The sequence below is a fragment of the Asterias rubens genome, chromosome 2 (assembly GCF_902459465.1).
Source record: "Asterias rubens chromosome 2, eAstRub1.3, whole genome shotgun sequence".
Lineage (NCBI taxonomy): Eukaryota > Metazoa > Echinodermata > Asteroidea > Forcipulatida > Asteriidae > Asterias > Asterias rubens.
In genome coordinates, this window is record NC_047063.1 from 23,496,960 (window position 1) to 23,510,978 (window position 14,019).

The 14,019-nt window shown below is 38.7% G+C and overlaps 1 protein-coding gene across 1 annotated transcript in view; it reads left to right on the plus strand.

Annotated features, from left to right (window-relative positions):
* Positions 1-402: 402 nt before the first annotated feature.
* The window catches only part of LOC117305605 (FYVE, RhoGEF and PH domain-containing protein 6-like), a 58,125-nt gene continuing 44,508 nt past the window's right edge, over positions 403-14,019 (plus strand). Inside the window, exon 1 of the mRNA XM_033790485.1 lies at positions 403-412. Coding sequence (XP_033646376.1) covers positions 403-412 — 10 coding nt within the window. The remainder of the gene's footprint in view (positions 413-14,019) is intronic.

Below are 14,019 nucleotides of genomic sequence, written 5' to 3' on the forward strand. Positions count from 1 at the left end.
AAGTTGCACTCGAATGTGAACTACGGAAATTTATATCACATTCTACATTCGGTGAAATTGACCCTAAAAGGACGTTGAATCCTGCAGTTTTGAAATGTTTACCGCTACAATGTGCTTCGTCCATTTGTTGGGAGGAGTAAATGATTTAGTTTCATTCGGTAATGATGCATTTGAGCTGTAAGAAAATACCGTTGTTGGTGTTGGGTGGCTGGTCGTGGTGACCGACCTTTCTCGAGTTAACCGGAGTTGCCCTGCCCGAGCTACCCGTCAGATCGGCCTGCTTACTCGGGTGTCGTCGGGGGGTGTGACGCCTGGGAACGGCGCTGGGTTCGCAGGGGGTACATTCCGAAGATTACTTGAAATACGTCTGGAAATTCGGTGTTGAATTGATGGCCCAGCAAGATGAATACTGGTAAGAATATCTTTTGATGTGAATATTTATTGAAATTGTTGGCGTGTTGTCTCTACAATTACAAAACCTGTCACTGACCAGACTGACTGACTTTTTAACAACATGACGTCATGGTTATGGCGTGTTGTTTTTTGACACAATGCTCAGTCAGCTAGGAGTAGAGCTTATATTTAGAAGTGGCTGATTTAAAATGAAAGAAGAGCTATATATCCTTTCTCCATGGTTGAATGAAGTTATGTAGAGGAAGCAAAGATTTTAATTTTTAAATGGCCCCTCCCCCTCCCAACCCCTCCCAGCCAGGATCTCAAAATAGAAAAACTAATTAAAAAAACCTTTCCAGCAACAAATGAAAGGTGCCCTCCAGCTTGCACTGTGTCCCAGTGAGCAAGCAAGGGGAGACTAAGCTGCAGATCTTATGTCAATTGTCAACTATGGACCAATTAATTTTTAAGATCCAAGATTTTGGTGGTAATGACTAAATCCTAAATGAATGAATAAGTAGCTGTTTGATGTACATTAGGATTGCCATGGTGGTATTGCTAATATTCATAACCCTGTTCAATTGTTGAAGTCGCGACTATTGATTGCTTATTAGTCGGCACTGTTTTTCAACTATTCGGAAAATGGTGCGGCCACAACTATAGTCACTACAGTTACGACTATTTGAGATGCAACTAGTCGGGCTACCTACTTAGTAATACTTACTCCTTGCCAAGGCATTAGAAAGTATAGTGCGATGATCAATCTCATCCCAGATGTTGTTCTCCGACTGGAGATTGGGATCATTAGGGACTGTTAGGGAGGAGGGTTATGAGCATCGCAACTACAAAGGTCTGATGATCTGTAATAATCGTAGCACTCAGTCACGTCTATGACTGCCAGGGAGATCAAAGGTCATGATCACAAGCAGTTCACTGTAGGTGCGATAATTGTAGCTTGTTGTCATGTCTTTTACTCTTTGGAGGATCGACAGTTATGATCTTAGCAAGTTCATGTCAGGTCTGATGACATTGTCTGTGATAATCGTAGCTCATGTGACTTAAGTGACGTTTACGCACCATCAGGAGGATCGACAGTTATGATATAACAAATGTGTACGGTGTTTATCATCGCTATTGGTGTCGATGTTTTTGACTCTAAGGAAGATGGGCAGTTTTAGATTATTGCAACTAGTTTCGATGATAGCTGTGATAGGGCATAATCGTAGCTGGTGGTCACTTCTACGACTGCTGGGAAGATCTTGGGTTATGATCATCCCAACTGCAGTAGTGATTCATAGCTCTCTGACACATCTCAATGACCATTGGGGGATCGACAGTTACGATTATCGCCAGTACCAGTAATTTGAATCTATGGATTAAACCACATTATTCAATGACTTATAACTTTTTAAAATTTGTATTTAATGGTACTTGCAAAAAATAGTTCATGGCTTGACATTTTGACCCTGTCCCAAAGGCTAAGGAATGACAACACAACAAGTAAACAGTATTACATGTTTGTAAGCCTAATGGTTCTGTATTTATTTGTCTGTCTACAAGATTGGTGTGTAATAGATCCTGTGTGTTGGCATCGTTGCCCCTTAAGACATCATTCCTTGCACTTTTAATTGATAATTCCCTAATTTCAATAAGATCCCAGAGCCAGTAGGCCTACTCTGACTCCTTGACCTTGGCCCCCACAACAGTCATCAACTATAATTGTTGGCAGCAGATCGTGCCACATCAACCTTGTAAATCCTAAGTTTTTTATGGGCTATATGGTGTCTGAATGGGAACTCTGCATAAAAAGCACTATTGACCCCTTGCACGCGCGTCACACGCGGCGACTGATGCCACGCTCACCATGTTGGTGGGCAGTTAAGTTTACGTGTATTAACGCCGTGTCGCCTAAAATGCACACTTCACTGCATAACGCACAGCATACTCTATGCATAGAGTTTAATGAAAACACACAGTGAAAGTGCCCACCAGTATGGCGCATTCACGTTTTTTCTGATAATGATGTCAGGTGAAATGGGCCAATACATGTAGGCCCTACCCATTGTAAAAATGTTGAGTGCTGTGACCCCTGTTGGGTGTGGTCATCAACAGGCCTGATTCTTCACAGCTCTAGGCATCTGTTGCCCTTGGCCATAGCCCTGGTGCCCCTTGCTTGAAACCTTCCAATAGAAATTTACAACTTCCTCATACCAATATGTACTGTGATGTGCCCTATGCAAAGAAGAAAAATACATTTAGTGGTGCCCTTGCCCTTCTAAGAACATGAAAACTCCCGAGTGCGTATGACCAGTACGACAAATCCAGTAACCTAAACCATGGAGGAATTCCTCCATGCCTAAACCTAAATCATTTTCCTTTAACAGTGGTCCACTGGCCTAAAGCTACTTTAAAAGACACCTTAATTAGGACAAATCAGTTTGTTCTCTTTAAGTGGTCTGGCTGAAGTACAGTGTTGAAAAACCAATCTTAATAAATGATTATGGACTAGTGAAAAAGTTGATGGACAAAACAACCTACATTGTAGTACACAGCATTGTCATATTCACTGGAGTAAGTTGGGGCAAACTCTGACGACATCACCCCTTTTCTTGAATGTGTACCGATACCTTTTCAATGATAATATGGTGCAACCTTATAATAGCCTACTGTGCAAAGCTTCAAATCTTACATTGCCCTTTCGTATGGCAAAAATGTCATGTAGGCCTACATGTATTCGACTGCTATTTTGTCTCCCATTATTACATTTTGTTGACAGAATGTCTACACGGGCCTAGGTATAGAGACAAATAGGCCCTTTGAGGCAAACAAAGTATGGAAATTATATTTTGGGGACTATGGTGGTCTTGACAATGCCACTTGCTGTAAATGCAATTTCAGTCCCTTTGGGCAATTGTGCAAGCCACATAATGAAATGTTCGCTTTAATTATCTTTTTCAAAGGTCAATAATTAGCGTTTAACATAGCCTTTTGTGTTCCATTTGACATTTTAGGAATACTTTGGGCAATTGTGCAAGCCACATAATGAAATGTTCGCTTAAATTATCTTTTTCAAAGGTCAATAATTAGCGTTTAACATAGCCTTTTGTGTTCCATTGGACATTTAAGGAATACTTTTTTAAAGTCCATTACCCGTAAAAAATAAAATAAAAAAAACTCAAATAACTTCTGAATGTGCCAGTCACATGGGAATCTTTCCTCGGTATAATGTTTCATAATATACAAGATAAAAGAAAAACAAACTGTAGCCTTACTCAACACAATGTGTCTGTACCTACCATGGTTAAACTTTTGAACTTTCCTTACTCAGTGCACACGGTGCAGTATGCGTGAGTCCACAATGTTGTATCAGATTTAGAGTGTACACATACATTGTAGGTCAGGGTATTTTTTCACAGGTCAAGAACAGGTAGACCATGTAGACTGTCTGTTGCTTGTGCCTGTACAAACTCACTGCACAATTAATTGTACATGAAAGTATGCAATTGTTTTTCTTTAACCATTTGATTGTTTTAAAAGCCTGCATAAATATTTTACAATAAAACTAACCTGTCAAAATTTCGTGCCAATAAGAGAGGATACTGTCAAATAAGACCAGACAAGTATAGCAGTGTTTGTGTTTTTTAATCTGTTTGAAATTAGCTGATTGCAAACTGCTTACAAGTCCATACAGACCAACAAAAGGACTTTACTACTACATGTTATAATGTCCCCATGTGCCAACAAAATGGTAAATGATTCGACGTTTCGACCCTAGCAGAGTCTTTCTCAAAGTCTTTAATTTATTATACAAAAATAATTGCATTTTCAAATCTGTTGATGAGTAATCAAGATATCTGAGATATAATTAGTGCTTACTCATCAAGGCATGATATTCTGATTCTGGTAAATTAAACAAAATCTGGTCTGCAGTAGAAATGTTTAACTACAATCGTCTGCGAGTGACTGCAGATCTCGTGGATTTCCCTCCCAAGTTCGAGTGTGTTTACGCAAAACTAGAGGATGGGATTAATTTACTCTTCCATAAACAATGACGTACTTTCCTTTTGAATGGAAACATATGACTTGTGGTTTTGAACAATGCATAAAAATTTGTCAGTCATCATAGCAGGGGCTTCCTCTTCATGAAGACCCACAGGACACGTGGTCATTAAAACTGTGGACACCCTGTGTTATCTGTCTTTACAATGTATTGTAAGTGACCGATTTGGACACTCAGTTTGTAAACTTCTAGCAATGGGAGACTTTGGAACGCTAGGTGACAGCAGACTCACCAGGTACATTTCCATTGTTTACGTAGTTCTGAGCATGCGTACATTACCGAGAACAATGGATTTTACCCGGTAAGTCTGCTGCCACCAAGCATCCCAAAAGTCTCCCATTGACTCACTAACCTAGTCCTTGCTTAAACCTAGTCCTTGCTGAAACGTGTGTAGTCCACAATTGTGTCCAGACCAGTAGTTTTGTTTCTGGTGATACACAGAGATAGTGTTGGGAGGTGCCAAGCGGGCCCGCCCATTTCGCCTAGCACTCTGAGCAAAATGCACAGTTGTGCTGCCCAGTAAGCTTGGGCGATATCACGATATTATCGAATATCGCGATATTAATTTGGAAACGATTTCGATATCGGACGGATTTGGTTTTAATCGAAATATCGATAATATCGCGATAATCGCGATAATCGCGATATATCGCAATATTGATTAAATATCGCGGTGTATTTGCTGGCTGAGACATCTTTCACCCCATAGGTTTGGAGTAAAACCAGAAGAATAGGTCATTAGAACACCTCTCTTAAGCTATGACTGTCTCTTCTACAACTTTCACTTGGAGTTTGAAGACTGATGATGTCAAATTTCATTAATCGCGATTATATCGAATATCGCAATATATTGTCGGCGATTCATCGTGGATAAAATAAATCGATATCGCCCAAGCTTACTGCCCATAGCTAAACATGAATAGTTATGTTGAACTGCTCGCCCTTGGTGCGCTAAATTGGATATAGAGCCCTTGCTACAACAACTGAAGAAACAACTGAAGAAAAACACTTGTGACAATTGTCTGGGTCTGGTCTTGGTTTGTCACAAGTTGACTTATAGTGCACTACAAATGAAACAGAGGTGCTGGACCTAGCTCGTAGGTTCGAGATGCGAGTCTCTTGTATAGAGAAAGTTGGAGGAGTAGTCAAGGCCCAGAGTGAATGTTGGGCAGAGGTTATAATAGGATTTTAACTGAATTGTAACATCTGGGTCAGAAGGTTCTAGTGGACAGTTGAGGGAACCAAGGCAAGCTACATAGTACAGTATTATTAGTATACAATGTACTTTTTAGGAATTTTCCTTCTCGTCACACAGCCTCATTCCTGGATCAAACCACCTAAGCAGTCGGAGCCCTAACATTTCTTGGCATTATCCAGTCTGGCACGTCACTGGACAGACTTCCAAGTCTAGTTTGTTTTATTGTTAAATGTCAATTGTCTGAAAGAAGGCAGACATAAAAAAAATGTTTGGATATTTTCCAGACTACACATTCAGTTCTGGAGATTATTTTGAATTTCAAAACCTCCTATGAGAATCAGCTTCATCCATTAATGGGTCTACATTTAGGTATATTTTGTGGATCAAAAAGCACAATGTCCACAGATTTACATTAAAACTTACACAGTTTGAAGAAAACAATTGTAGACAGCTTCCCTGAAAATATTACTTGCTGAGATGCTGCAGTTTTTGAGAAATGAGTAAAACAATGTAAAAAAAGAAAATTCGTCTCAGTGATCATTTTTAGCATGTAAAAACGTATTTTCATGACTCATTTCTCAAAAACTACAGCACCTCAGCAACTAATATTTTAAGGTAAGCTTTCTACCATTATCATCTTCAAACGGTGTAAGTTTAATGTAAATCTGTGGACATTGTGTTTTGTGTTTCAAAAAGTATCCAAATCCTTTAACAAAAAGATAGAAATGTTATTTCAGAAAATGTAAAATAAATTCTTGTCTATCACTCAGAAACTTTTGAAGGGGCACCAAGGCCAAGATTGGGCGACAGTGGCTATAATTGAGGTCTGTAGTTTACTATATCTTTATTTTTGTTCACTCAGAGGCATTTCAGGCAAACAATAACTTGACTGCCCTTTGAAATGTTTCACTACAAAGTTTTATAAATGGCCCAAACAAAGGTCATTGTTAATTGATTGGTGGAGACACATCACAAAATTTAACATTGACTCCTTGCACGATGCGGATCGCACCTCCGCAAAATGCCTGTCTACCATTTCAGCCATTTTGGGAGTCAATTCCCTTTTTTTTGGGGGGGGGGGGGAACCTACATACCTTCACTCAACTGAAAAAAGGTCAATTAAGGTCCTGTCTTGAATTTAAATACTTCCCAATGTTTCCATTTTTTCTAAATTATAGCCAGGGTTCTGAGATGTAGAACAAGCAGCCTTTCCAACAGCTTTATTCCACGTTCTGCATCTCTTTAGAACTACCTGCCGAGTACTTCTAGGTTTCCCTCCGTCCTACAATCTAGACTGTTTTAAAGGCAATGGACACTATTGGTAATTACTCAAAATAATTATTAGCATAAAACCTTTCTTGGTGACAAGAATTGGGGAGAGGTTGATGGTATAAAACATTGTGAGAAACGGCTCCCTCTGAATTACCATAGTTTTCGAGAAAGAAGTAATTTTCCACGAATTTGATTTCGAGACCTCAGATTAAGAACTTGAGGTCTCGAAATCAACCATCTAAACGCGCACAACTTCGTGTGACAGGGGAGGGTGTTTTAATTATCTCGCAAGTTCGATGATCGATTGAGCTCAAATTTTCAAAGGTTTGTTATTTATTGCATATGTTGAGATACACCAAGTGAGAAGACTGGATTTTGATAATTACCAATAGTGTACAATGTCTTTAAGAGGAATATCATTTCCTACCTTCAGCTCCCCTAAGTTCTTACCACTCTAAATAATTTGTCGTCTTGTAACCCCATACCAAGGTTAGCTTTTGAGTCTTGATTTGGGCGAACTTGCATAAAAAATTCAAATTTTTGTTTAGAATTTTTTTGTCCCAGATATTTTAAAGCCATTATACACTTTCGGAACAGAAACAAAATAAGAAGTGCACAGATTTACAAATAACTTACAGGGTTTACAGAAGATAACGGTGAAATATTATTCCATGAAATGCTTAATTTTTTGAGAAAACAGTAAAACAATATCGATTCTCGATATATCAACAATTAAGGATTTATTTTAAAAACATGTCATGACACAGTGAACGTGCGGAAACAATGGTGGGTTTTCCCGCTATTTTCTCCCGACTCCGATGACTGATTGAGCCTAAATTTTCACAGGTTTTTTTATTTTAATATGAGTTGTGATACACAAAGTGTGGGCCTTGGATAACACTGTTTACCGAAAGTGTCCAATGGCATAAAAAAATAAAATAAAAAAATATTAATAATATTAGCCATGTCTGGTCATAAGCATGTATGGGGATGATAATGTAGAAATGAATGGTAAACAAAATAAATACTAAGTTGTGTGACAGGAACAGGATATAATAGGACCAGTCTATTATTTTACTCAGAGTGGCCATTATGAAACGGATGCACTTGGGAACCAGGGGTCGATTTCACAAAGAGGAGATGGATAGTCCTAAGTTAGGACAAGTAACTGGTCCTAACTCGAGATATGACTAGTCCTAACTCTTTGTGAAACCCACCCCAGGGGCCTTTCCCAAACCTCGGCTTGGACTCCGGCTTTGAGGTTTTAGAAAGGCCCGGGCAGAATGGGGATGGAGGGGTGCGGGAAGGTGGGAACGGGGGAGGAAATAGAAACAAGGGTCCGGTATGAATAGTATTTGGACAAACAAATTAATAATAATAATAATAATAATAATAATAATAATAATAATAAGACTTGTAATGCGCACATATCCACCCTTCTTGGTGTTTAATTAGCGGGTCTCTTTTAAATAATAATATCAAAGTCTTATATAAATAGCGCACGTCTACCAAACAAGGTACTCAAGGCACTGAGTATATACAAACTTTCAGAAAGATAGGTTATTGCAGTGAACAAATTTCGAGACTCTATTAAATTAGAAAAAATCTGCCAAACCTAACCTGGGCCGCCCAAAGTTTTCAATAGTTTCACAGCCAGACAATGGAAGGGGTGGGGGGGGGGGGTGAGCTGTTGGAGACCACAATGACTTGAAAGGGTTTGTAAAATGTCGTTCACATTTAAAATAAAAATACAAAAGAAGCATTTTGTGGGGAAAGTAGGGGGGGGGGTTCTCAATCAAAAGTAAGTCTCTGTGTATGACCTGGGGTAGACCAACTAATTCGTATGCTGGATCGTACTGAACCCATGTGTACATTTTTTTTTTTTTATGCTTTTCTTGCAATCTTGGTGTTTGCCCTTATTTGTGCAATTTATATTTAGTCATAAAAGGTTTTCTAGTGTTTGTTTTTGTTTTGCACCTGTTTTTATGTGTACGTGTGCATACTGTATGAACGCCATGACCACTGGCAGTCCTGGAATTTTCATCTTTGAAAGGGCAAGGTCATTCTTCATTTTGAGACTTGCACTTCCATCGGAAAATCTTTTTAAGGCAATGGGAACCTTTTGAAGGGGCACCAAGGCTAACACCAGGGGCAGCAGAGGCCTTCGGGCCTGCATGTTTTTCCCAAATAGTAATACATTTTACTGTTGTTCTTTGTTGGCTAAAATTGGTCTCACTGAGAAAAAGGGCCTTGCAGGTCAGATGCCATACCCAAGGTCAAAAACAAAATACTTGTTTAGGGTGTTGTACCTGACATGGTAGACAAGTTTTATAGGCCATATGCCCCTATGTGATGTGTTTAGCTATAAAGCTAGTGGGGCACTTTGCTGCTTTTTTTTTGTTTACCCCACACCCTTTCCTTGCAGTATTGCAAGAGGAAATTGAGACGCCCTATTTCTCAGTTTACAGCTAATTTGGCTACTCTGTTTTCACATTTGCTTTGTAAAAGTGCACTTATGAAGTTGAACTGAGCCTGCCTTTGACTGCTAGTGGATGACACCTACATGTAGGTGCCTAGGGTAACCTTTGTCGTGAGTTTTCTTGACTTTAACTGTGATGAGTTGTCTTGAGTCGTCTTGAGTTGTCGGTGATTAGTATGACCATGGTATGACCCCCATTAAAAGTGGTTATTTTTGTCCTCTCTCTGTCAATGAATGCCAACCCATTATAACCTCATCATAACAAAAGGAAATGAGACATTGAATGGATGTGTTGGGTGAAGGACGTGTCTGACTGAAACGCTACAGGTTATGATTAATCCAAAATCATGTACATTGCTCTGTGTTAATGTGTGTACCGCACATACTTACAAAGTATTGTATGGTTGCCAGGCTTGCGCTTAAACACAATTTATGTGCAAGTATTTCTCAAGACTTTGCGCCCACAGTTTTACAATATGAAAAAGTCACCTATTATCCATGACAGAAAAATCCCCATCAACTGATCTATTTTGGTATTTATAGAATCTGTATTTTGGTGCCTTTGCAAGCCGTACTGGAAGCATAGTGTGTACTGTCATTTATGTGATCAAAGAATAATATTAGATACAAATTTCCTATTTATCTTCTGGGAGGTAATCATGGAATATTCCAGACAGTCAATTGTGAATTGTACTATAGAATGCAGCAAAAAAATATATAAAATTTGCACAAAATGATTAACACATACTTTTTCCAGCCTGGTAGTTTTATGTGTGGCGAAAGCCTGGCAGACCCACTTCATTAGTGTTGGTTGTTTAAAAAATCATTTTTAGATGAACAGGGACTTCTGTTTTGGAAGAAAACAGCGGCACAATAATGTTTAAGATGCCATCTTTGAAAACCAAAATGCAGTATACAGAGCTATACATTGTACATAAATGTTTGGACTTAAAAGATACCGTATTCTCAACATATTATACCCATCTTACAAGAACTCCACTGGCTCCTGATCAAATTGAAAAGCTCAAAAGTTGTCTGAAAGGGCTAAAAAAAAACATTGATTGCTTTAAATGCGTTTTCTGTTTTTTACTGCATGAGGGCGCTCTCAAACATTCTCATCACTCCATATAATTCATTCATACCCAAAACAGTTATCGAAGACAGGAACACATTACCACCACCACAGACAAAGGAACCTTTACATGTCACCTCTAAAGCAACTTAAAATATTATATATGTGACAGGTATAAAGTAATACCCCCCACAAAACTATTTTCATATGCATTCAATTTTCCTTTTTAATGAATATTCATATCCTCGGGCGCCACCAACGGCGACCCCTCCGTCATTATTCTCTGCGTCGGAGACGAACGAACATTGAATATTCTCTTCGTCTTCTTTTACAGGTAAAACAACATTCCATTCTTTTATTTTACTTTGCTATCACATTTTAGAATTATATTAAATAGAACTCAACCAGTCTGTCTCTTTTCGTACCTAAACTTTACTTGACCGAGTTTGGTAAAAATGTATTATTTCTGATGTTTTACTAGTACCGTATACATCGTTGTGCTATTTGATTTTTGTAGAAGTGAAACGAAGGTTTATGCTTTGTAAATACTTGTTGCCTTTGAGTACCATTTCATTGTTTAAATATCTAAATCAATATTGAGGTTCAAGGAAACCCTCGATTCGTTATTCCTAAGGTTTGTCCTTTTCTATACAATTAATTCGTTAGATGGGTTCGTTTGCAAGATGGCGACCAACCAGGAGTTTTGGCGGGAAATACGGTCTTTGTTTCAGAGTTAATGGGTTATTATTTCCTTTGGAGCACATTGTTTATAAGTGTTGATGTTCCTTTCCAGTACAATTTATACGTGAACACAAGGGATAAGTCATTAAATTGTTCATGGTATTTTCCTTTAATAGATTGGTTCATTCCGTAATAGTGTTGTTATTTAATTTGTAAATATTATTGTGCTTTAATTTATTTTATTATATTATCAATTGTCATTATTCTCTGCGTCGGAGACGAACGAACATTGAATATTCTCTTCGTCTTCTTTTACAGAATAAACGTTATAACGGCAGCCAAAGTGTCCTCGTATCCCTCATTTTGACCTCAAAGTTAGAGTGTCACATATAGCACAACAAAAATGACTGAAGGCTGATTAAAACTCTGCAGGACGAATCGCTTATACCCCCAGAAAGTGATACAAATACTATTGAGAGTGCCCTCGCGTGTCAAAAATACGGGGCATTGAACATGAGTTTTCGTTATGTGAAAAATGAGCACACCAAACATACATGTAAAGTAGGCCTACAATTAAAGGAACACGTTGCCTTTGATCGGTCGAGTGGGTCTTTGAAAAGCGTTTTGTGACCGTTTGTTATAAAATGCATATGGTTAGAAAGATGATGTAAAAGTAGAATACAATGATCTACACAAATATGCCTCGAAATTGCGTGGTTTTCTTTTTACCTCGTCCAATAACACGGTCGGCCATTTATGGGAGTCAAATTGACTCCCATATATGATAAATGGCCGACCATGATAGTAAAAAGAAAACTGTGTAATTTTGAGTGATACTTGTGTGGATCATTATATTCTACTTTTAAAACATCTTTCTAACCATAAACATTTAATAACCAAACGGTTTCAAACGCTTTTTATAGACCAACTCGTCCGATCCAAGGCAACGTGTTCCTTTAACCATGCTTTAACTTGTACAATGTATCCTGTAGTAGAATTGTACTCATTACATTTAGACAATTCGCCCTTTATAGTACAATAAGTTCTAACGTAAACAGTAATGAATACAGGTTGCATGTATTGTCCCGACCTGAACATTCTGGTCTATAACATTCAAACCGTCGAGTATTTCCGGACAGACAGACCCTGCTCTTTTTGTCGTCAGCCAGTTCTTTTTTAAGGGATCTAGACAAACTGAGAAAGAGAGAGCGAGAGAGAAAAAAAAGTCCATCTTAAAAGGTCACATCCAGGTCAACCCATGCACTACACATGTTCAGCATTCTCATTATGGTATCACACAAAGTGCAATATGCCCTGGGATTTAATGGTGTACTGCTGTACAATGTTAGACCGGGTAATCCGTAGCGTACATGGCATATTAGACAGATCCAGCTGAAGAAAAGTGGAGGGTGGAAAATCGGAAGGAATATTAGCGCAATCAAGAGAATGATATGTCACCCCTGCGGTCTGAATCTCAAGTCGGATGATGAGCGTGGATCTGATGTAAAAATTGTAAGTGAAACTCGGGTGGGAAATTGGTTATTGGCTGGATGCCGAATGGTGCGGTCCGTAGACAATGTGAACATTAATGTGCATTAGTATGTTCAATGTAGACTGATGATGCCCAGTATGCACAGCGCATGGACCCGTCTGCCAGACAGTACTTGACAAGTGTATGTCAAATGAGATTGCAGAATTAGTCATTTTGCATTTTAAGTACATTATGTGCATGAGGGTTTCATCTCCACTCTTTGCATGCTGGCAGACATACCTTAAAACTGTCCGCTATACTACAGTAGGTGTGCTCTAAAGGAGCACTGCAGAATTGGTTTTTGCTACCAAAACAGTTGCTGGCAGTGTAATAAGCACTTTATGTAATCCACCATATATACATAAACTGACATACCTGTAGATGTTTGAGATCGATCGGCCACCTGGGTCACGAGAGAATAGTGAAAATCGATGACAAGTTTAGCATTGCATCGATGCCAAAATAAAAATGAATAAAAAGCTCATGGAGCGATAACCTCCAAATGGGAAGTTAGATTATTTATTTCTCATCAAATATGACTATTCAGACAAACATTTCAAGTGATGTTTTCAACTATCATCATCAATAGACCGTGTAAGTTTTTTTGTAAACCTGTGATCTTCATGATTTTTGTTTCTTACCAATTCTGTAACGTTCCTTTTACGTTTGTAAGATTAAACTTTGACATCTATAACTTATAGATGTCAAAGTTTATTTTCATGTTACTTGGCATGATACTTCATGGAGGAAGCAGAGGCAGTTGCCTTCGTTGCCACCAGGTCATTGCCTTTGTGCCCCTTACCTTATAATGTTCCGGTACAATTTCCTCCTAGAGGTGCCCTTTACCTGGGAAGAAAACGCCTTGGCGCCCTTGCCCTTTTAAAACGAAGCATCAGGCCTGTTATTCACATGTACATGTAGATCAATGGTCTGGTCAATGTCTTTGAGCCCTTGAATACACTGTGTAGAAATTTCCTCATAGGGTGCTCTTGGCCTTTCAAAAACAAAAACAAAAACATCTCAGGCGTGATACTTTGATAATGAAGGCAATGAAGGTGATTGCTTCCACGCCCCCTTGTTAATGTCTCTGTGTCTTTGAAGGGTGCTCTTTACCAAGAGAAAATGCCTTGATGCCCTTGCCCGTTCAAAAATGAAGCATCAGGCATGTGAGTGCACTGTTTGAGCTTATTGACATCATTGCAATGGGTTTTCAAAAGTAGGGTTATACATTTATACATTATGCGTTTTTGACAGCGATATGAATATTGATACTTTACAGACAGAGGTCACATGTGAAAGGGTTCAGCTATAATGTAATACAGTGTCTGCAAAA